This window comes from Sorex fumeus, unplaced genomic scaffold, assembly GCF_029834395.1.
Source record: "Sorex fumeus unplaced genomic scaffold, SorFum_2.1 ptg000086l, whole genome shotgun sequence".
Lineage (NCBI taxonomy): Eukaryota > Metazoa > Chordata > Mammalia > Eulipotyphla > Soricidae > Sorex > Sorex fumeus.
Window position 1 is genome coordinate 3,575,292 of NW_026606143.1, and position 25,319 is coordinate 3,600,610.

General features: G+C 41.4%; 1 protein-coding gene across 1 annotated transcript in view; it reads left to right on the top strand.

The window, feature by feature from the left end:
* MAOB (monoamine oxidase B) overlaps positions 1–10,086 on the top strand; it is a 208,085-nt gene extending 197,999 nt beyond the window's left edge. The window contains exons 13-15 of the mRNA XM_056131148.1: positions 1,096–1,207; positions 7,131–7,193; positions 9,153–10,086. Coding sequence (XP_055987123.1) covers positions 1,096–1,207; positions 7,131–7,193; positions 9,153–9,305 — 328 coding nt within the window. The 3' untranslated portion in view covers positions 9,306–10,086. The remainder of the gene's footprint in view (positions 1–1,095; positions 1,208–7,130; positions 7,194–9,152) is intronic.
* The last annotated feature ends 15,233 nt before the right edge of the window (positions 10,087–25,319 follow it).

The window sequence follows — 25,319 nt, forward strand, 5'->3', positions numbered from 1 at the left end:
GACTCAATTAAATAAATAAATAACTTTTCTTTAAAAATCTAAATTAGAAAAAAAGCAAAAATAAAATCTTCCCTAAAGTGGGGTGAAAAGATCCGTTTTTCTACCCTTCTGAAGGCAATTGCTTCTGAAAGGAGGCATATCTTGGGCAAGGCAATTTTCTAAAGTAAAAATAACCTCCAAAGAAGGTTGTCACAAGAAAGGTCATTTTCTTGCAGCACTCTCAGAAACTGTGGAGTTTTTAGTTGTTGAAGAGAGCTTTTGGAAGTCTCCACAGTCTCCAGCACACTCTCTGTACCTCCACATCCTCATTTGCAAATAGGACTAATAATACTAACATCATAGAGTTGTGGTTAGAATTAAAGCACATGGAAGTATGCTTGGTACCCAACAAATGTTATCTGTTATGATTTAACTCATTAGAGTTCTTAACACTGGTAGAGATAGATACTCAATAATTTGGAGCATTAGTCAGAGCACAGATTTGTTACAAGCTACTACGGAAAGAGCATTAGAAGTCACTGGTCATTTGGGAGAAGAGGAAAGAAGAGCTTAACAAGAAGTAATTTGGGAGGGGGAGGAGGTTCACACCTTGCAGTGTTTGTTCCTGGATCTGCTCTCAGGGGTCACTTATGATAGTGCTCGGGGGAACATGATGGAACCGGCATTGATTTTATGAAAGGGAAGAGCATTAGCCCTGTACTATCTCTGAAGCCCAAGAGGAAGTAACTTAAAATTTGTAGGTATAATTGCCAAGTGGGGAGCTGGGGGCATGTGTCAACTTGCTTGAGCTAATGAGCCTAAGAGGAGCTGTAGGCTCCTATGATCACTCACTTCACATAGATCTTTTATTTATATTGATATTAGTCCTCTTATCTGTAATATCTTGATACAAAAGTAAACTTTGACTTTTATTTCATTTTGCTTATGACAAACAGAATGCAAGAACTCAAGAAACCTATAGCCATTATTCCAAAATTGTTGAAATACAGTACCTGGAGTTTAGAATCTGTGGAAATGATCAGCTTTGGTTTTTGTGGGAAGGCTCATTTCTCACTTTCTGTGACTGATCGATTTATTCTTTGCTTTTGTTTCAAGAGTCCTGCGCCAGCCAGTGGGAAGGATTTATTTTGCAGGCACCGAGACTGCCACACAGTGGAGTGGATACATGGAGGGAGCCGTGCAGGCCGGGGAGAGAGCAGCCCGAGAGGTAGGACCTGAGATTATGGACAGTTACAAAAGAAACAAATCATAAGCCTGAAAAAACAGGTAAAAATGCCTAGAGTCCTTGATATTTGGCTACACGAAGTGGAGCAAAGAAAGTCTCTTCAATAAATGGTGTTAGAAAAACTGAAGAGCCACCTGAAAAAAATACAAAATGAAATCAAACTAATATCTCACATTGTACATAAAAGTTAATTCAAAATGGATTCAGACATCAATATTAGACTACATAAAATAAACTGAAGACAATGTATGCATAACTTTCCAGGCTATGGACCTCAGAGGTGTTTTCAATTATTTGATTCCATTAGCAAAGATACCAAAAAAAATAAGCAAATGAAGCTACATCTAATTGGAAAGCTTTTATACAGCCATAGAAACTCAGGCTAAAATAAAAAGATGCCGTAGTGGATAGGAGAAAATATTTGCACTTGGCACATCAAATAAAGAGCTCACTTCGAAAATGCACAAAGCAATCAGAAATCTCAGCAACAACATTTCTATCTCCATCAGAAAATGAGACAAGGAGTTGGACAGACAATTCCATAAACAGGACATAAAGAAGGCCAATAAGAATATGCAAAGGTGTTCAATGTCACTTATTATTAGGGAAATGAAAAATCAAAATGTAATGAAATAATTTCATTCCAGTGATATTTGCATATATCAATAAGACTGGAAACAATGGTGGGGATATGGTGAAAAAATGTTGTCTGTTCATTGTCCTTGAAGATTTCTCAAAAAGCAAGAATAGCGTTTCTATACAACCTAGCAATTCCACTTCTTGCCAGCTACCCAAAGAATACAAAATTAATTCAAAAACTAGGAATATAAAGTAACAGAATAGGAGACTAACATCCAAGAACAGTAGAAATAAGTACCAGGAGGATTACTCCACAGCTTAAAAGCCAGCCTTGCATGCTGGGGGAAAAGGCAGCTCAGATAGAGAAGGGACCAACAAGTAAAGGGTGGTAGGAGGGTTCACTCGGTATGGGAGATGCAAACTGAAAGTAGAATATAGACCGAACATGATGATCACTTAATACCTCTACTGCAGACCACAACACCCAAAAGGAGAGAGAGAACAAAAGGGAATTCCCTACCACAGAGGCGGGGTGGTGTGGAGGGGATGGGGCGGGGGTGGTGGGAGGGATGCTGGGATCATTGGTGGTGGAGAATGGGCACTGGTGGAGGGATGGGTACTTGACCATTGTATGACTGAAATGCAAGCACAGAAGTTTGTAAGTCTGTAATTGTACCCCACGGTGATTCACTAATAAAATTTTTTTAAAACTAGGCATACCAATCCAATATTCATTGCAGAGCTTGGTATAATAGTCAGCATATAGAAACAACAAAAATACAAATTTACAATAGCAGTGAACGAATAATGACCTTATATTGCAGCCAATCCGCCTCTTTGTTCCCTGCCACCCACACTTCCTGCCTTGACATTCTCAGTTATATTTTTGTGAGGATGGTATTAGTGCCACACCCAGCAGTGCTGAGGGAATATTCTCGTGTACATATACATACCACTACTTCTTATTCATACATACAATGTAATACTATGCAGTCAAGTAACAAGAAGAAACAAAATCATGCATCTTTGGATGGATAGGACTGATGGGTAGCATGTTAAAAAAAGTAAATCAAAGAAAAACAAATACTGCATTATATTACTTATCTTTGGTATTTAAAGAAACTAAACAAGGGAGTGCAGGCTGGAGTGATAGCACAGCGGTAGGGCGTTCGCCTTACAAGCAGCCAACATGGCCGACCCGAGTTCGATTCCTCCGCCCCTCTCGGAGAGCCCGGCAAGCTACCGAGAGTATTCGATATGCCAGACACAGTAACAACAAAGTCTCCAATGGAGACGTTACTGGGCCCGCTCGAGCAAATAAGGGAGTGGAAGGTTTCAAACAATGGCAAACTCTTGATACTGAATTACAACTGAGAATATCTAGGCTAGAGAGAGTACAGCAGGTAGGGCTCTTGCCTCATACTTGACCAACTCAAATTTAATTTCCAGTACCTCATGGGGTCCCTGAACACCGCCAAGAGTAAAAACTGAGTACCACCAATTGTGGCCCCCAATCCCACTGCCTCCAAAGTACAGCTGAGAATGTCAAGTAAGGCAGGGAATGGGTGGCAGCTAACAATGAGATAGATTGGCTATAAAATAACGTCATTGGGGTGGATCTAGGGCACTTCTCTGGGGATAGGGAAGGTAATTTTGCACATCAAATGCATTTAACACTACTGTAATCATGATATCAATACTATAGTAAGTATATCTTTCAAAATTTACCAAGGAGTTGAGGGAGTATTAGAGGGCCTTGAAATGTTGACGAATGCTGATATGATGGTAGGTATGGAATTGGAACACTGTTTGACTAAAATTCTATTATTAGTAATATTGCAAATCACTGTGTCAAAAAAAATTTTTACGTTAACCCTTTCAGCAACCCACCCCTCCAAATTACTGTGAAGAGGAATGATACATTTTTATAGGTTATATTTTAATTAAATTGTCAAAAGCAAGAGATAGTAGGAAATAGGTGGGGGTATGTCGATCTTGGTGAATCATTGTTTTCTCCAAAAATAAATACATTATATGAGAAAAATACATATATATTCTGTTTACTTAGAGTTTAAAACCCCAGTCATTTATATCTGAAGACTTCTGGAACACCATTTAAAAAATAGTCTCAGATGGGGCCAGAGAGAAAATACAGAGGATAAGGCTCTTGCCATGCACAGGACTGACCAAAGTTCGATCCTTGGCACCCTGTATGGTTCTCCATCCTTCTAGGAGTGATCTCTGAGCACAGAGTCAGGAATATTTATTGAACACATTTAGATGTGACCCGAAAACAACATAAATAACGAATAATGAATTAAATAATCTTGAATAAAGTGAATATCTACACCTAAACTATGAATAAAGATATCTAGCATGCCATTCAAGACAGAAAGAAACCAGAGAGCCAAAGATTACCGTGGCTATGCTTGAGAGATCACTTGACATCCCGTTACTCATCGATTTGCTCCAGCAGGTGCCAGTAACATCTCCATTCGTCCCTATCATGTGCTAGTGTAGCCCAATGGCATCTCCTCATTCTAGGAACATGAAGAGCCTCAAACCGATCGTTCAGGGTCTTGACGAAAAAGTCTGACCATCTCATAAGTGGGTGGCCATGAGATCTTTTGATGTCCTGTGGAATCCAGTTGTTAATGGCTCTAGTCCAGTGGTCATCTCCAAATCTCATTACATGTCCAGCCCATCTGATTTTCGATGCCTTGGCAAACAAGACAGTGACCCTGATTCTTGATCATCGATGGAGGTCAGAACTCCAGATTCTTTCTCTCATTTAAGTGAAGCATGATACTCCAAGCATAACTTTTTCGATTCCTCTTTGGGATACCTGAATAGCCTTCTCATCCTGTTTTCGTAGGGCCCAGGTCTCTGAGGCTTATGTTAATGCAGGAAGAACAGTGGAATAGAAGAGATGTGCTCGGAGCTGGAGGTTCCTCATCATCATAGCTATTTCTTCAATGCTCTTGAAGGCGTTCCAAGCCGCTTTCTTCCTCCTGCTCAACTCAGGTGCCAGGTCATTCGTCATGTTGACTTCTCAACCTAGGTACACATAACTGTTGCACTCGAAGATGTTTGTCCCATTGAGAGTGAATGGAACGTCAGAAATGAGACCATTTCTCATAAACATAGTCTTTGTGAGATTCAGCTGTAGTCCAACCTTTCCACACTCACAGTCAAAGTCAGCCAGCATTTGTGCCGCTTAGCTGATGTTTTGTGTTAGTAGAATGATGTCATAAGTGAAACGAAGGTGGTGTAGTTGCCAACTGTCTATCTTCACTCCCATTCCTTCACATTCCAGTAGTCGCATGACGTTCTCGAGGGTGGCACTGAAGAGTTTGATGAAATGGTATCACCCTGCCCAACCCCTCTCTTGACGTCAATGATCACCTCCCTGTAGAATGGTGAGATCCTGGTAGCTAATCTGTAATACAGCTCACAGAGGATCCTGATGTACTGAGTTCGAATGCCCTGTTTGGCTAGGGCTTCAATGACTGCTTCAGTTTCAACAGAATCAAAAGCCTTCTTTAAATCAATGAACGTTAGACAGAGCGGCATCTTGATCTCCCGCAAAACCTCAATGAGCTTGGTTATTGTGTGGGTATGGTCGATCATGCTGAATCCTTTTCAGAAACCGGCTTGCACGCATGGTCGTCCTTCATCTAGTGTTCCGCCAATCCTATTAAGGATGACTTGAGTGAACAGCTTTTAGATGACAGACAACAGGCAGATCGGGCAATAGTTGCCAATATTGTGGATGTCTCCCTTCTTGTACAGTAGTACAGTCCTGCTGGTTTTCCATTGGGATGGAACCTTGCATTCAGACAGGTAGCATGTGAAGAGCCGAGCCAGTGTATTGATGAGTACTGACGGCAGGTTCTTCAGATGTTCGGTTCTGACCTTGTCTGGGCCAGGTGCTTTTCATTTCTTTTTTAAAATTTTTATTTTATTTTATTTTATTTTATTTTTATTAGTGAGACATCATGAGGTACAGTTGCAGACTTACAAAATTTTGTGCTTGGGTCTCAACCATACAATGATCAAATACCCATCCCTCCACCAGTGCCCATTTCCAGAAACTTTGGTACATTTACACAATGGAGTACTCTGTAGCTGTTAGAAAAGACAAAGTCATGAAATTTACATACAAGTGGTACTACATGGAAAGTATCATGTTAAGTGAAATGACTCAGAAAGAAAGGGATAGACATAGAAAGATTGCATTCATCTGGGGAACATAAAGTAACAAAATAGGAGACTAACACCCAAGAATGGCCGAGAGTAGTGCCAGGAATTTTGCTGTTCGCTTTTTTACCAATGAAATCGCGTGTTGGATTTCAGAAGGGAGAACATTGGGAACAACATATCCATTCTGCAGAATTTGGTATGTGGACTGGTGAACATGATTTTCGAAGAGATCCAAGTAGAAGTCATGGATATTCTTCTCCATTTCCCTTCTGGAAGATGTGATAGATCCATCAGGATGTCGCAGGGCAGTCATCTTGGTCTTGTAGTTGGCGAAGTACAGGCAGGTGTTGTGAATGCTTTTCCCAGCTTCTGACGCATCTGCCAGCTCTGCTGCTTTTCTCTCTTTGAGGTCTTCCTTTATCACTTCTCTGCACTGCTTTGTGAGTTCGAACGTTCACTTGTGGTTGCCTGAGGCTTGCGCCAAGCCATGTTGGCGAATGAACTCTAGAGTTTTCAAAGACAGACGTCTTTTTGTGGCTATCTCTCTTGAGAGATATTCTAGGTTTAATATTATAAAACTAAGCCTGTGTCTATTATTAGTCAGAGTTTATTTATGTATTTGTCAAAAATTCCTCTGATTTCACCTCTTCTAATGCATGTTCCACCACTATTAATATTTATGAGCCTAATGGTTAGAACTTCTTTATGGTATAGGAGCGATAGCACAGCAGTAGGGCGTTTGCCTTGCATGCAGCCAACATGGCCGACCCGAGTTTGATTCCTCTGCCCCTCTCGGAGAGCCCGGCAAGCTACCGAGAGTATCTCGCCCGCACAGCAGAGCCTGGCAAGCTCCCCGTGACGTATTCAATATGCCAAACACAGTAACAACAAAGTCTCCAATGGAGACGTTACTGGGGCCGCTCGAGCAAATCGATGATCAATGGGAGGGCCATGGTATAGAAAGAATGACCTTTGAAAGCCTTTAAAGGTTAAATGGACTGCACTGACTTTTACCCTGGTGTTTTCATAGATATCTCAAGTGACATTTAGTTTGCCCTTTATTTAAAGGGCAAATTAAGAGAATGACTGTAATTTTATTCACCAAGATGTTCTTTCTTTTAAGATTCTGCATGCCATTGGGAAGATCCCAGAAGATGAAATATGGCAGTCAGAACCAGAGTTTGTGGTAGGTGACATTTTATTTTGTGAATTTAAATCTCTCTAGAAATGTTTGTTTGCAATGTTCTTTATCTTCACATACCTTTCTCTAAGTGAGTCAACCCATGAATGTTTAAAGAGAAGGCTTGGAGTGGGGCAGAGGTGAACAATTTAGAAGAATTTTAATAAATTTGTACCTGCCATATCTACTTCAGGTTATTAGAGGAGTTGTGATTTTATTTTTGCTTGGTACACACATTTCACAAAGAGTTCTATACATGGCAAGATCTCATAGACACCAATTGCAAAAATACCAAATCTGATTATTTTCAATAGGGCATAGAAAATAAAACGAAGATATCTCAGCATTTCCTGTCCCAGGGCAAAGGAGTAGGATAATATAGAACAGATAAATTTTAAAAGTACGGGAATGAAAAGTGTCCCAAAACAATAGAAACTGAGAGCTGATCTTCAGTAGGAGGGAAGGGATGGGGGGTGGGGGGGCACACTGTAACAATGATGTAGGGAAGGGGACACTCTTGTCGGGGGGTGTGGTGCTGTATGTTTTATGCATGAAACCCTTACACTTAACAGTTTTGTAAACTACATAGTGCCTAAAATAAACTTTAAAGAAAAATGAACTTTCAATATACTTACCATTTTTATAATGGAACCCCAGGAAGTTTTCCCAACTCAAAGGAAAGACATATCCATGGCCAGGATAAACAGGGCTTAGGAGGCTGGTCAATGGCTGGAACTAACCATAAGTGTGTGTGTGGGGGGGTGGGGGGCTTAGGATAAGTAATATAGAGAAGAGACTGCTATGACAATAATAGCTGGGGAATATCACGCTGGACAAGATCTGACCGTTAAAAGTAGGTAAGGGATATTCTTGATAACATTGCAAACCACAATTCCAAAAAGGAGAGAAAGAGAGAGAGATAGAGACAAAGAGAGGAAAAGTTCCTGCCAAAGAGGCAAGCAAGGGTGAGCACTGGGATGGTGTGTGTGTGGAGGGGGTGAATACTGGGGACATTGGTGGTGGAAAATGTTCACTGATGGAGGATGGGTGCTTGATCATATTATGGCTGAATCTCAAACGTGAAAGCTTTGTAACTGTATCTCATGGTGATTCAATAAAAAAGAGGCAGGCAAAGGGTGGGGGTGGGAGGTGATGGGAGGGAACCTTGGGACACTGAGGCTGGGAAATGTACACTGGTGGAGGGATGGGTGTTGGAATACTGCAGGACTGAAATTCAATCATGAACAGATTTGTAATGCTCTAAAAATTAAGAAATAAAAGGAAAGACATTCAGAGGATAGGGTGAAACTTATAGAAGTCTTATAGAAGTAGTCCAGAAGACTACTTGAGCCAGGAATGTAGCTCAGTGGTGAAGAAGATGCTTTCCATGAATAAGAAACCAGGTTCCATAATCCAAAGAAAAAAAGAAATAAAAATCAATCATTCTGGGGTCGGGGCAGAAAAAAATCAATCATTCCTCTATAAATATTAAAAAACAGGTATCTGCTACTTTGAAGTCATTTTCTTAGCGCTCCTCTTTAAGATGACATTGAGAGAGCTAAGTGAACCATAGATACAGTCACACTCAATAAATAGGCATTGTGTACACATTCTGCATCAGACAATAGAATTAGGGTGCAGCAGTGCTTTCATGGAGCTCAATGTGTGGTGCGAAATACAATTACCAGGTAATTGAATAGTACAAGTATAATGAATAGGACTTTCTAGGAATGTAATAAGAAGGGTTAATGTTATTTGGGGGATGCAAGAATATCTCTTTTAAAAAGTGAGGTATATCTTGAGACTTGAGGGGTTGGAGTGAGCAGAGGGACCATGTTGTGAGCGGAGGGACTATGAAGATGGGCCAGAGACTGGCAAGGGGGATCATGATGTTCAGGAAATAGCAGACTTTCTGGGGTGAAGTGAACAAGCCCTGTACTGATCCTAACTGTTATCTGAATCTAGGATGTTCCTGCGAGACCAATTACCATGACCTTCCTGGAGAGACATTTGCCCTCTGTGCCAGGCCTGCTGAGGCTGATTGGATTCACCACCGTCATTTCAGCAACTGCTCTGGGATACCTGGCCCACAAAAGGGGGCTATTTGTGAGGGTCTAAAGAAAGAACATCTGTAAAATTCTATGAAAAGATAAAGAACATAGAGTGATGTTGGGGTACTAAGATAAGTCAGACAATGATAACAAAAAAAATCTTTATTTCGACCCCTGTTTGTAGTTCCTTACTGGGCTTAGTGCAGTTTCCCCCACTTGCAAATTTACTATCCCCAAAATCTTTAAAGTAGTTAAATAAGCTTATTAAAGATCCTTGCTGTCCCACAATTTGCCCACGCACAACAAACTTCTTCCCGTCTCTATGACTTTGTGTCCTGCTTCTTACCTGAAATATCCTTATCTTCCAAGTTCTCCGAATTTCGATTTAGAGTTCAATATTGTAATTGATTGGATACTTAGCAGACTTTCTTTGTCCCATACTTTCTATTTTAGGGTTGAACATACTGCAGCTGAGAAACAGATCTAAATTCTCAATATCTACAATAAGCCACTGAAAGCTAGGAGAGCAGAACACAGACCCATTGACTTTTTCCCCAACACCCAGAAAGTCTATGTTCCAATCGCCCTCCTTCACATCCTTCTATGGTCACTGTTGGTGTTCCTTTATATGACTTCGCTCTGAACTAACTTGCTATGTATTACTCTGATGTTATCCAATGAGTATTCTTAAGGCTTGCTCAGTATGTTTCCTTAAGTCTTTGTATCTTTAAGACACTAAATATTTGGGGAGGGGTAGTTATATTTTTTCCCTTTTGTATCCTACAATATGCCTAAATTTAAAAGTTAGTATGCATTTTAGAACATTTAAATAAAGTTGATTGGGCTGATGTCTGTTGTCTTTTCTTTGGAGATAATGAATTTCCAGATTTTAGCAGATCAAGTCAAAATTTAACATGAGGCATAAATCGTGACTTTAAAAAATTTAGGGGGCTGGAGCAATAGCACAGCAAGTGGGATATTTGCCTTGCATACAGGGGACCCGGGTTCGATTCCCAGCATCCCATATGGTACCCCGAGCACCGCCAGGAGTAATTTCTGAGTGCATAAGCTGCGAGTAACCCTGTGTATCGCCGGGTGTGACACAAAAAGCAAAAAAAATCAGTTAAAATTTCTATAAATCCCAGATGATATGATACATGTATTCATATGTGAGCCTTAATAACTGATTTATAATTATGTGATAATGATGCTAAAAGAATGTTCCTTGCTTTTATCTCTCTCAAATATGTCAAAATAATTGGCATATTTAAAAAGATGTTTAAACTATTAAGACCATCACAATATTTCAGCTAACCTTTCATACCTATCAGTACAAAGCATTTTATTATATAAACTCATTTAGTTAAAACTACTTTTTTTCACAGTTCATTGAATCTTTTCTGAAGTAATTTTTAAATGAAATAATATTTTCAGAGTACTAATACCCCTGATCTTCCAAAGTCAGTTTTTATTAAGATATATTTCAAATCCATACATGACAATTTTCATACTGTCCTTTGTAAAATGAAATTTATTACTGGCACAAATGAAATATAAGGAATCTACCAGAATTAATCAATATTATATGATTCTGATTTTACAGTGATATTTGCATGTGTAAGTTAACTGGAACATGAGAAATGGAAATTAATTACTAAAGATTTCTTTGTAGGCATTGTTTTTGAATGTGTCTAAAACGTAATATATTTGGCATGGTGATGTCTTTTTGAACACGCTGTCCTTCCAAAACATCCCTCTACCACAAAATCATCATATTACTTACTTCAACATGTTCATTCAGAAAAAGTCAAATTCTTGGTGAAAACTATGGAGGCTATCAGAGGGAAAGAGAATGGGGTAGAAGGAATAAGCAGAGGGGTCTTTTTAATGGAGGCATGGCACTACAATTTGTGTAGAGAGGTTTACTATTGCACACAGAAAAAGATAAGCAGATAAACCCCTGAAGATCTATAACATTGTCAACCAATGATAAGTCAAATTTTAAGTGTGGAAGTCGAAAAGGAATGGTCTCATCTGGGAATGTCCTGAACCACTCATTTTCCAGCTGGATAAGGTAGTTCCTTTCTTTGTTTTCCCGATGCTACATGTATAGATATCTTGTCCTTCATTTACATATACTGCCATTGTGCCATCTTATTAAATTGCGTTAGTTGACAGATATACCAAGTTTATTATATATCAGTTACAAAGTTAAATCCTGAAATAGGCAAATTTGGGGGAAAATTCAAAAGAAGTTCCTAAAAATCAGTTTCTTCTCTCTTGAAATTTCTTAAAGGTTTTGGGGGTGCGATGATGATTTTTTAAAGGTCAGATTTATGAGATCTCTTGAGAGAGAGAGAACTGCCATGATTTGAATCCAGTCTACACCACAAAGGAGGGTTAGGAGGCTACTTTATCACCCCAAATCTAGTGAGAAGGGCTTCAAGGAGACCCCCCTCCCCGTGAGCCTATTATATCCCTTGTAAATCTAAAATCCTGGATCCTGCTCAAGATGCTTTTGTTCAGAAGGGGAGAGAATGCCACAGAAAGCAGGAGCTGAGTCCAGACCAAAAGTGATGACTAAGCAAAGGAGAAATACTGCCTATACCAGGGTAATCAAAGCCAGAGGACTGAGACAAGTCCTCTGGGGGGGGGGGGAACTAAAAGTGTCTCCATAACAGTTTATTTACTACTTATGAGTGAGATCATGTGGCATTTGTATTTCTGATACTGACTTATTTCACTTAATGTGGCACTATACAGAAACAAGCAAGGGAAGGATGTACAATGAAAAAGAAAAACATAGACAGTGGTAACAGAATTAAGGCTACCTTAAAATATGTATGTGGAGGAAGTAGAAAGAAAAGATTGTATCAATAGTGGTGGGAGAGGGGCCAAATTGATAGTACAGTGGGTATGGCATTTCCTTGTACACTGCCAATTCAGGTTCAATCTTTGGCATCCCATATCCTCCTGAAGACTGCCAGGAGTAATTCATGAGTGCAGAGCCAAGAGTAATCCTTGAGCATCACTGAGTGTGGTTCCCAAACAAAAACAAACAAAAATAGTGGTGGGAGAATATTGGCACATTGATGGTGGGTGTGGAGCGGTAGTATTGTACACCCAAAACATAAACATTTATATTCTCGTAAACTAATGTCTCCTCAAAATTAGCAAAGAAAAAAGTTCAGTTATCATAACATCTTTTAACCAGAAACATTAAACAGTATTACAAGAGGACTCTCGAGTAGAAGTGTTTAGTAACATACTTTCTTTTGTCAAAGTGATCAAGGAGTAGAAAGGAGGCAAAAGTTAACCTAACCTAGATTCCTTTAAGATGTAACTAGAGCACCTGGAGCTGGTCCTAACTAAAATAAGGGAGAAAAACAAACTCTTAATCATATTTAGAGGTTCTATTGTTTCATAGTATTGGACATTCAAATTATTGGGTTGAAAATGTGATTTGTGACTCAAAGAAACTATAGCCACTTTAAAAAATAATAAATAATTTTTATTTAACTAAAGAACTGTGATTTACAAAGTTACTGACAATTGAGATTTAGGCATATAATATTTCAATACAAAACCAACCATCAGTATCAGCTTCCCTCCTCCAGTGTTCCTGTACTCCATCTCTTCCCCTATCCCATCCCCCTCCTGCCACCTTGACAGGAACATTGCAAAGTTTAAACAATAGTCACTCTTAAGAGTGTTTGATGGGCGCCTTATCACCAATTAGAAATTGAGCTCCCATTTGACCCAGCAATACCACTCCTGGGAATATATCCCAGAGAGGCAAAAAAGTATAGTCGAAATGACATCTGCACTTGTTTGTTCATTGCAGCACTCTTTACAATAGCCAGAATCTGGAAAAAATCTGAGTGCCCGAGAACAGATGACTGGTTAAAGAAACTTTGGTACATTTACACAATGGAGTACTATGCAGCTGTTAGAAAAGATAAAGTCATGAAATTGACATACAAGTGGTACTACATGAAAAGTATCATGCTAAGCGAAATGACTCAGAAAGAGAGGGAGAGACATAGAAAGATTGCATTCATCTGGGGAACATAAAGTAACAAAATAGGAGACTAACACCCAAGAATGGCCAAGATTATTACCAGGAATTTTGCTCCATGGTTTAGAGGCCAGCCACACATGCTAGGGGAAAAGGGAGCTCAGATAGAGAAGGGAACACCAAAGGGTGTTGGGAGGATACTCCCAGGATGGGAGAAGAATGCTGAAACTATAGATCAAACATGATTGCCACTCAATGCCTCTTTTGCAAATCACAACACCCAAAAGGAGAGAGAGAACAAAAGGGAATGCCCTGCCACAGAGGCAGTGTGGGATGGGGGGATGGGGGGTGGGAGGGATACTGAGATCCGTGGTGGTGGGAAATGGGCACTGGTGGAGGGATGGATATAATGGTATAATTGGAGGGATCATTGTATAATTGAAACCCAAGCACAAAAATTGTAAGTCTACAACTGTACCTCATGGTGTCTCACTAATAAAAATTAAAAAATAAAAAAAAATTTTAAAAAGAGTGTTTGATGGGGTCTGCTCTTCAAGCCCTTGTTTTCCCTTGAACACATACCATGCTACTTTATCTCTATGTATCATTGCAGAATACTAGATGAAGGACAACCATGCGAGCAAGCCGGGTTCTGAAAAGGATTCAGCACCATCGACCATACCCACACGATAACCAATCTCATTGAGGTTTCTAAGGAGTTCAAGATGCCGCTCTGTCTAACGTTCATTGATTTAAAGACGGCCTTTGACTCTGTTGAGATGGAAGCGGTCATCGAAGCCCTAGCCAATCAGGGAGTTGCAAACTCAATACATCAGGATCCTCTGTGAGCTGTATTACGGATTCACTACCAGGATCTCACCATTCTACAAAGAAGTGATCATCCATGTCAAGAGAGGGATTCAGCAGCGTGATACCATTTCACCGAAACTCTTCAGTGCCACCCTCAAGAACATCATGCGACAACTGGAATGGGAAGGAATGGGAGTGAAGATAGATGGTCGGCAACTACACCACCTCTGCTTTGCTGATGACATTGTTCTAATAACACCAAGCGTCAGCCAAGTGGCACAAATGCTGACCAACTTCGACCGTGAATGTGGAAAGGTCGGATTATAGCTGAATCTCACAAAGACAATGTTCATGAGAAACAGTCTTGTTCCTGATGTTACATTCACTCTCAATGGAATGAACATCTCCGAATGCAACAGTTATGTGTACCTACGTCGAGAAGTCAACATGACGAATGGCCTGGCACCTGAGTTGCACAGGAGGAAGAAAGCGGCTTGGAACGCCTTCAAGAGCATTGAAGAAATAGCTAAGAGGATGAAGAAACTCCAGCTCCGAGCACATCTCTTTGATTCCACTGTTCTTCCTGCATTAACATACGCCTCAAAGACTTGGGCCCTACGAAAACAGGATGAGAACGCTATTCGGGTCTCTCAAAGAGGAATTGAAAGAGCTATGCTTGGAGTATCATGCTTCATTCAAATGAGAGAAAGGATCCGGAGTTCTGACCTCTGTCAACACTCAAGAACCAGGGACACTCTCTTGTTTGCCAAGGCATCGAAAATCAGATGGGCTGAACACATAATGAGATTTAGAGACAACAGCTGGACTAGCGCCATTACCGACTGTATTCCACAGGACGTCAAAAGATCGCGTGAACGCCCACCTACAAGATGGTCAGACTTCTTCGTCAAGACTATGAATGATAGGTTTGAGGCTCTTCATGTTCCTAGAACGAGCAGATGCCATTGGGCTACGCTAGCACGCAACCAGGGATGAATGGAGACATCACTGGCGCTCGCTCGAGCAAATCGATGAAAAATGGGGGACCAAGTGATCAAGTGAAATATAAGAATTATTTGGAAAGTTTTATTTAGCAGGTTTCATAGTGAGTTAGATTCATCATAGACTTGCTCTGACTCTAAGCCAAAGGCTATGAATCATTTGTTCCATGGTAGTGTGACTTGGCAATATTTAGCCAATTAAGCAGTGTAGTTCCTGAGGTTCTGGTGATTCTAGAATCCTGAAATGTTGAGGACCACTAGGACCACCCTGGCAGGGCTCAGGAATAAATGCTATCATAATTTAAAAGCCAGGTTGTCTTAGGATGGCTCCTTCCCAGAAGTCTCAAACAAGGACGTTCATGTAAATAGTTTTCTTTGGGAAGAAATATTAGGTGGCATAAGTGGAGCTGGAAAGAATGAAACCAAGAAGGAAGAGGAGAAAGTCAGTCCAAGGAATTATTATTAAATTGGTCACTTCTAGGGGCTTCGGAGGCTCAAGAGAGAACTTCTGAGGATCCATGGGGAACACATCTCTCTCAATTTATCACTTGAGAGAAGCCAAAAGTGACTTAAGACATAGAAAAAAATCTTAGACTGTGGCGATAGTATGGTAGGGGTGAAGGTAGGGCATTTGCCTTGCTCGTTGCTGATCCAGGTTTTATCCCTGGCATCCTATTCAGTCCCCTGAACACTACCAGGGCCAGGAGTAACCCCATACAAAAAAAAAGAACACTTTAGGCCCTAGTAAAAGTATTCACTTGCATTCTAAGTGTGAAGACCAATCTCAAGCTTTCTAATAAGAGAGAAGAAAGTTTGGCAAATATTTTACAAGAATCAAAAAGTCAGTTGTAGAAACTGGTGCAACTGCCCAGATCCCTTCGAGATTGATGCATTTATTCTTCCAATTCAATAGTTCGGAGGCTGAAAGTTCATTGATTAACACCCGTTTGTGGCCTCCTGGCCCCATGTCAGTGTAAAAAGATCTCTTCCAAACTCCAGAGCCCCCAAGAAATCTGATGAAATCTCAATTCCAATTCCATCAGACTTTAACTTCACCCTTTGCCCAAGTTTGTTGCCATCATTACCTCATGGGTGTTGATTCAATGTCATATCCCAATAAACTTCCCATATGCAAATCTCAACCTCAGATTGGCTTCCTGAGTAATCTAGTCTATGATACATTTTGCAATTTGGACAATCAGCTATTTTTGAACGGATGTGGAAGAATAGTTTGAGAGCAATACAAGCCAGAGATTCTGGTGACTTGATCCAGTGTATGTACAGATGATATCTATTAGATATCCAGATATCCATGGTCATCCAATTGGAGCTGTCATGTATCTTGCTGTCTATACTTATACACATTTAGGGGAGAGTTTGGAAGAGCTATTGAATTGAGTATAGATAAATGCCTGAGGATGAACTCTGAGACACCCAAACATAACATGTCAAATGTTTGAGATAAATGCATGTGTGCTCTATTGCAGAAAACTGTGATCCCCTTATTTAAGAAACACTTATCTGAACCAGGCCCACGATGGCAGAATATAGAGAACCTCTCTTGGCATCCTTTGGTGGTCACTGAAAAATCTACAACAAAATTTGGATTAATCACATAAATGTCCTTGGAGCCCCAGTGAATGAGAGACAGAGGGAGATTTTTCCAGGTAACCCAGAAGTCAGGAGAAGACCCACACTGTGGCAAAGGCCTCATCATGGACTCTAGGCTGCAGCAGGAAGATGATTTTTGAGAACTGTTGAATCACACAAAACCTGACTGGACCACAGTTGCAACCACTGACCACTTACCTGCCAAAAGTCACATGGACCATGGTTTCATCCGTGAACCCTTTATGAGTAAGAGGCAGAAGGAGAGTTTCAGATAGGGTGGAGAAAGAGGAACTTCTCATCAAAGGAAGTTCCCTTTGCAGAACACTAGCCTACAGCAGGATGATTTCTGTGGAAATCTCTTCTTCTGGAACAGGTAGAGGAAGACAGTTGTTGGTAGAGGGTAACTGGACATTTGGTGGTGAGTGTGGTGTGGCATACAAAGCTGCTGAGGTGAGAAATGTATGCCTTTATATCACAATCACATCATCTCTTGACCTTACCCAGAAATTTCTGTCATGGAAAGATCCATGTGTGTAGCTGGGAATGGGATTGCAAGGGATGAAGGAGGGGTTGAGCCAACTTTGAGAAGTCTTGCCAGGTGTGCCCAGTGTCAGTTCAAGCTCTTGAACTCAGCTGGGGACAAGACAGAATGTGTCCTTTCTGTGCTTGTTAATTTAAATTTTTAAATTTTATATTTCAGCCAGCTACCCAGTTTCCCCTCAGGACTGGACATGTCATAAATGATTGAATAAAATAAATAATGAATAAATGTTTCTCGCTTGGATTCCAATTTAAATCCAAGTAGCCCGGATGAGATCTGAGAAGGGCTTTTGTCAATTATTTCTTCCAGACTGACCTCCAGTTACTAATTGGCTCATTTAAATTCCTTCTTTTGAGGGCATGTTACAATAGAAGTAAAATAACTAAATTGCAACAAACCTGAATATGTTGTTAGATATATTTGAAGCTATGTAATCACTATTATGCTGCTGGAAACCACTGAAATTGTGGTCCAGAAAAAGAAGAGTAGTTTTTAATTACTCTCGTGCGAGAGATTTCACAGTAAAATATGAATATTGGTGATTTTATCTCAGAAATACTAAAAATACTAGCTTAAAATAGTGCTCCCTAACATTTCCCACATAATAACATAAAGGGAAAAATATTTCAATTTGTATGGCATATGAGCTAAGTCACAAGATTCTATGCTTAGAAGTGAGGAGTTTGGGGATATCAGACATCAAAGACCCCATCTTATGGTTTGAAGTCTGATGAACTTCATGTCTACACTTGCCTGTGGACACCCACACACACACACACAAAATACACTTCTTGTAGGGTCTGTCATTTGTGGATATATTAAAATCATTTAAATAAATAACATTACTTCAAATATTGATGCAGAGAAAGTAAAGACTACTATAAAACATTATATGATAGAAGATTAGTTGTTGGAATAGTTAGGAAAAAGCATCTGTGAGAAAGTAATATTTCATCAGTGACCCGAAGGATTTAGCAAAATAATGATTGGAGGAAAGAAACTTCCCAGAAGAGGGAAGCGAGACAGAAAGTAACTGGATGTGTCTGAGGATATAAAAGCAGAACCAGATGTCTGAAAAGTTTTGAGGGATAAGAAGGTAGTTTGAGGAAAGGATATACAAGGGGACAGAACATGCAAGGCTTGGGAGCAATGATCTTTCATTTTCAAAGTACAACAACAATCAGGTAGTTGAGAGATCTGAGTTCCACCAGATAGAATCATATTGGCAATACTTAAAATATCACCAAAGCTATTTGTATAGTGTGGTCAAAGAGAAACAAGGACATTTTGGGACAGGAGTTTAGTAACTAGAAAGGGAAAAAGTAACAGAAGAGAAAAGTATTTCAGTATGTACTTGAGGGATAGGAGTGGTTGATTATAAACTGATCTTGAATTTTCTTTTATAAGGCTGTATCAATGTATCACTGTTATCCTGTTGTTCATAGATTTCCTTGAGCAGGCACCAATAATGTCTCCATTTGTCCTAGCCCTGAGATTTTAGCAAGTGCCACATTGGAGGCTCTTTCAGGGGCAGGGGAATGAGACCCAACATTGTTACTGGGTTTTGGCATATTGAATACGCCATGGGGAGCTTGCCAGTCTCTGCCATGCAGGCAGGATACTCTCAGTAGCCTGCCGAGTTCTCCGAGAGCAAGAACTAGACAATAAGAGGTCTTCCAGAGCTTGGTTTTATAGTCTCTGGAACTTGGCCATTGTTGGGATTACACGGTGCCAGGGGCAGTTTGTGGGTGTAACTGTCTAGCTATTGGAAGATGGGGGATCTGGGTAGAGGAGGCCCAGTCCCGATCTGAGCAGGCTTGGAGATCTCAGCCCCGGGTCCCGCATACTTGGGCTCCTCTGCCGGTTCTTTCATGTGTGATGCTTGTCCAAGCATGCGGAGAGTGGCCTTGAGCATGGCTGTGGCTGGGTTCCAGAGGTCTTCAGCTGCCTGGCTGTCCTAACCGGGGCCTCTTCGAGGAGTGTGTAAACACACAAAAAATAAAAGGCCGGCGGTCTTGCCGTTTCCCCACTCCAGGGAGGTCGAAGGCGATGGTCAGGTGAAGGAAGGAAACGAGGCCAAGCTGGTTGGTCTTAGTAGCCGTTTATTACATGGAAGAGATGTATGTCATGGAGGCCTCAGGAATCCTTGAGCACGTGCGCCTTTGTTCTCTCAGCTTCTGTCCTCAGCCCCATCTTCCCAGGTTCTCTGATGCACGTGTCCCCCCCAGAGAGCCCTGAAATCTCCCTTATATAGATTATAGTACCTCTAAAGGGCGCAATATAATGATGTCATCAAAAGGAGTTACAGAAAGAACACTGAGGTGGCAAACATACATTGTTTCCTTACATCCGCAGGCCAGTAATCCTGGCCTCACCTTTTCACAAGCTACAAGCACTTAGATTAGCACAACAAAGACCAGTCTGCTAGAGCTTGGAATCTACATCTCCAAAAAGCAGTCTCATCCAAGCTAGTCAGGACACTCAGGAAACTGCTTCTAGGACGTGTTTCTCCTCTCCTTGTCCAACCAACATATAAGCATACATAATATTAATCATTTCGTATGGACACAGTAAGAAATACTTTGAGCTTATAGAATTGCTCTCCTAGGACCATCTCGATCTCAGACTGCAGTGCTCAGGCCAGATATCTTTCCTATTCCTAGCAGCAGGGCCCTAGTCTCGTTGTTACTTTTGGATCATGACAGCATTTGCCCATGATCAAACTCTTAACTTATAGTTAAGAATCGTGGCACCTTGGCCTGGCCCATCGCGATGCCAGGGTAGCACATAACTTACCGGCTTGCCCTGGTTCCATCCAGTCCCACGTCGGGACCCTGCCCTTGGGGTGCTAGGAAGTGAGGGCAACTGAGGCTTAAGTTGAGAAGGCAGATGCCCAGGAGTGAATAACATTCAAAGCCAATCAATTCCTAAGTTACGGAGTATATTAATTAATTGTCTTCCTGTATCTATACAAAAGGACATTGCATTAAAGTAAACTGCTCAAAAGACATAAGGAGAGGAGAAAGACAATATTAACTTACAGTACAGCTTCAGTGTCTAAGAAGGATGAGACCTTACAAATTGGTTGGGGAAGAGAGCATAGAAGAGGTTACAGACAGACAAAGTAATGGGAGTGACTCGGGAGCACTGTGATGGGTGCAATCTGATAAACCTAAGCTCCGTGTACTCCAACAGAGGAGGGTGGGTTGAGTTTCCCTCCCGCCCTGAGCAGAGCCCCAGCAACTGAAGACCTCCAGAGCCCAGCCACAGCCATGCTCAAGACCACTCTCCACATGCTCAGACGAGCCTCACCCATGAAGGAACCGGCAGAGGAACCCAGGTGTGTGGAACCCAGGGCTGAGATCTCCAAGCCTGCTCAGATTGGGATTGGGCCTCCTCCACCCAGATACTCCATTTTCCAGTAGTTAGACAGTTACACCCACAAACTGCCCCCGACGCCGTGTAATCCCATCAACGGCCAAGATCCAGAGACTATAAAACCAAGCTCCTGGAAGAGAACAATGCAGTCTCCTGCCCCCGCGCTGTAAGGCTAACATTAAATTTTAGGATACCTCCATTTTACTATTAATGCTCAGAACAACTGACGACACCATGAGGTACAGTTGTAGACTTACAAATTTTTGTGCTTGGGTTTCAGTTATACAATGATCAAATACCCATACCTCCACCAGTGCCCATTTCCCACCACCACGGATTCCAGTATCCCTCCCACTCCCCATCTCCCCCATTCCACACTGCCTCCCTTTTGTTCTCTCTCTCCTTTTGGGTGCTGTGTTTTGCAAAAGAGGCATTGAGTGGCAATAATGTTTGGTCTATAGTCTACTTTCAGCATGCTTCTCCCATCCTGGGAGGATCCTCCCAACACCCTTTATTTGGTGCTCCCTTCTCTATCTGAGCTGCCTTTTCCCCTAGCATGTGTGGCTGGCCTCCAAGCCATGGAGCAAAATTCCTGGTACTAATCTCGGCCATTCTTGGGTGTTAGTCTCCTATTTTGTTACTTTATGTTCCCCAGATGAATTCCCTGCTAGATATAGTGTCTCTTCAGCCTGGGGAGAAGAGTAAACTAGCTTAGATGTTGATATTCTCAGGGAAAAGTTGCTGCAGTTATTGCTGTTGAGTTTCATAAACTGAGCCAAACTCTTAGACAGTATTCAAGATTCCAGCCACTATTAACCAGATATATTCTGGATGTCCAGAATAATATGCCTCAGGAGATTTCGAAGGTAGTCTCAGAAAGATACAGCATCTAAAAACAAAATACAATTATTCCTCCAAAGCTTTAGAGTAATAATAATCGCTCAATTATCAAACAATTATTCCAAAGAGTGGTGTGGATCTTTACTGCACCAAACACTTTCTTGCCATAGCCCTTAAAAGAAATGCTTTTATTCTCTGTGTCTCCTTTGGCTGGTACAGATTTTGAAATTACTCTCTTTCCAGCGATACAGCATAGATTTAAGCTGACTTTTTGAATATTTCTCTTTCTTATACCCATCTCTTCTCCTGATCTTTGGACTGTTTTTGCATAGTCTAATCAATTTCATCTCTCTCAGTCCCCACCAATTTTCTTTCTCCTCCATTACCCAAATGGATACAACAGAAGTTGAGGAAACCAGCAGCTCTAACCAAAAAACTTCCTGGAAGATTAAGTTTTTAATATTTTTAATTTATCTTACAACTGAAAAGTAAGAACTGGCAAATATGTTGGAAGAAATTCGGGGTGGAGGTGGTACCTCTTAGCTTCCCTCTTTAGGAAACATTTTTGCTGATTTTAATACTTTGCTATTTCCTTTAGAAGGAAATGGCAGCATTTGGCCAGAAGATGGCACTCTTTTAAAACAAATCTAGGTGAAATAAAAAAAAATAATAATAAAACATAAAACAAATATAGGTGTCCCCTTAATACAGAGAATTGGGATAGAGTGAGTTCTAGTTGATAAAGATCTAGAAACGGATAGAAAAGACTGATGGGGTGAACTGATGGGGTAAATGGATTTAACACTCAGCACTTGTTTATTGATATATGTGATTTCTTTAATATTTATCTATACTATTTGCTATGGTCTGCTATGGTTTGTGTTCCCATAACCTCAATTGAAATAGGAGATGTGGTCTTTAGGAAGTGATGAAACTATATGGCATAGCCCTCATAAAAAGGATTATGGCTCTTACAAAAGAGACCTCAGGAAGCTCTCTCATCCATTCCAGCATGTGACAACACAGGAAGACGATGGCTATTTCTGAATGTGGAAACAGGCTCTCACCATACATAGAATGTGCTAACACCTTGATCTTGGACTTTCCAGTGTCCAAAACTATGATCAGTTTGTCTGTAAGCCACTTAGTCTATGGTAGTTTGTTACAGCAGCCCCAAAAGACGCTCAATTTTTTAACTTGCATCCTCTTCTCTATGCAGTACACTTCCTGACATGCAAAAGGTAATACTAAAGGTATTATCATTCTCCTTAAGAAATCTAATGTATTCCTGGAAACTTCCCCTACATTCATTGTATCCTCCACCTTTCTGCCATAGCACTCACCAGAGTCACAACAAATATGCTGCTGCTTGATATCTACAGTAGACTATGTACTCCACGGACTGGGATATAATTTGTCACTGTAGAATGCCAGCATGTGTGCACGTTCAATACATATGTGTTGAAAGATTCTAAAAATTCAAGGTGAATAAATAAAATTTTTTTATGGGTCAGAGCGATAGGATAGAGGGTAGGGTGCTTGCCTTGCACGTGGCCAACTGGGTTCAATTCCTGGCACCCTGTATGGTTCCCAAGCACTGCCATGAGTGATCCCTGAACCTAGAGCCAGGAGTAAACCCCAAGCGCAGCCAGGTGTGGCCCATCCCCAACTCTCCCCAAATTGTTAATGGTAATTACTTATTAATATTTTTAAAGGATGTCAGAATGATAATGCAGCCAGTAAGGTGCTTGCCTTGCACATGAAGGACCCAGATTCGATCCCTGGAACCCCATATAATCCTCTGAGCACCTCCAGGAGTGATCCCTGAGTGCAGAGAGCACCACAAGACCCCCAAACCAAAACAACAAAAGAACAATGTCCCTCCTTTTATTCTGAATATCAATGTACAGCAGCGAATTTTCATTGGGTGATAGCACAGCGTGTAGGGCATTTGCCTTGCACGCGGCCAGCCCCACCGACTGGAGTTCGATTCCTCAGCCTTCACCCCTCTCGGAGAGCCTGGCAAGCTACTGAGAGTATCTCGCCTGTAGGACAATGCCTGGCAACCTCCCCGTGGCGTATTCAATATGCCAACCACAGTAACAACGTCTCACAATGGAGACGTTACTGGGCCCACTCAAGCAAATCAATGAACAACAGGAGGACATTGACAGTGACAGTGACATTTGTTATTCTATGTACTCATCTGTGTCTCTTTTCCTAAGAACCTATATGTAAGTGTTCTGTCACAAAGTGATTGGCTAGAGACAGAGTCACAATCACAATCACGACCATCCTGTTGTTCGTCGATTGCCTCGAGCAGGCCCCAGTGATGTCTCCTTCGTCCTAGCCCTGAGAATTTTTTAAAAAGTGCCATATCCAAGGCTCTTTCAGGGTTAGGAGAATGAGACCCATCATTGTTACTGGTATTTGGCATATTGGGTACGCCACGGGGAGTTTGCCAGACTCTGCCGTGTGGGCAGGTTACATTTGGTAGCCTGCCAGTTTGTCCAAAGTAAGAATAAGATGTCACAGCCGGGAGCTGGGTTTTATAGTCTCTGGGTCTTGGCCGTTGATGGGATTACACGGCGCCAGGGGGCCAGTTGGTGGGTGTGACCCCTGCCTACTGGAATATGGAGGATCTGGGTGGAGGATGCTCAGGCCCGATCCGAGCAGGCTTGTAGATCTCAGCCCCAGGTTGAGTTTTCCTCTCCACCTTGACCAGGGCTCCAGCAGCCGAAGACCTCCAGAACCAGCCACCACCATGCTGAGACCACTCTCCACAAGCATGAAGGTACCGGCAGAGGAACAAAGGCATGTGGGTCCCGGGGCTGAGATCTCCAAGCCTGCTCGGATCGGGGCTGAGCATCCTCGACCCAGATCCTCCATATTCCAGTAGGCAGGGGTCACACCCACCAACTGGCCCCCTGGCGCCGTGTAATCCCATCAACGGCCAAGACCCAGAGACTATAAAACCCAGCTCCCGGAAGAGAACAGTGCAGTCTCCTGCCCCCGTGCCTGGCTGTCCTCTCCGGGGCCCCTTGGAGGGGAGCGGGTTGAGTTTTCCTCCCCACCCCGACCAGGGCTCCGGCAGCTGAAGACCTCCTAGAACCAGCCACCACCATGCTGAGACCACTCTCCACAAGAGACAGAGTCAATGACACAAAATTCAGGGGTTGCACTGCCTTCTTTAGGCAGTATCAACCAAACAAGATTCTCAGTGTTGCTCTTTATATACATTTCCTTTCCGTTCCTTTTCTTGCTCCTTCCCACCCCTAACATTCACTCACACCACTATACTCCACTACATTTCAATTTTATCCATGAATCTCAGTAGCTTCTAAAATATATGAGGCTAATTAGGTTACAGGTAAACTGTAAAGGAAAGTAAATAAATAAATAACAGTCTTTTATGAGTCAAATAAGCATTAAAGAGAACCTAGACTGAGTGGCCCATGATCTACCTTAAGGGAACTGGTTTCATCAAGTCAATTTTTTCACGAAGTCACAACACTGTGTTTAGAAATGTGGCGATAAGCTAAAACAACTAGTTCTTATTGTCATTTCAAAACCTACCTTTGAACTCTGAAGAGAATGGCCTAAGCTATGAAACCAAACTTTGAGTTCTGATTGAGGAAAATGAATTGCTATTATTAAAATGAATTGCTACTATTTTTCATTGTTGCTATCCTATTCCTTATTCCTATTCAGCCAGCTCACCAATTTACACTCTATAGTTCTGCTTATGCAACATGTTTACCAAGTACTGTAACATTTTATAGTATTGATAACTTGGTTGTTAGTGTAACTTATCACCACCCAAATGCCCAACATGGTGTCGTTTCTAAAACTTAAACCACTCAGGCTAGGGAGCTAGCTCTA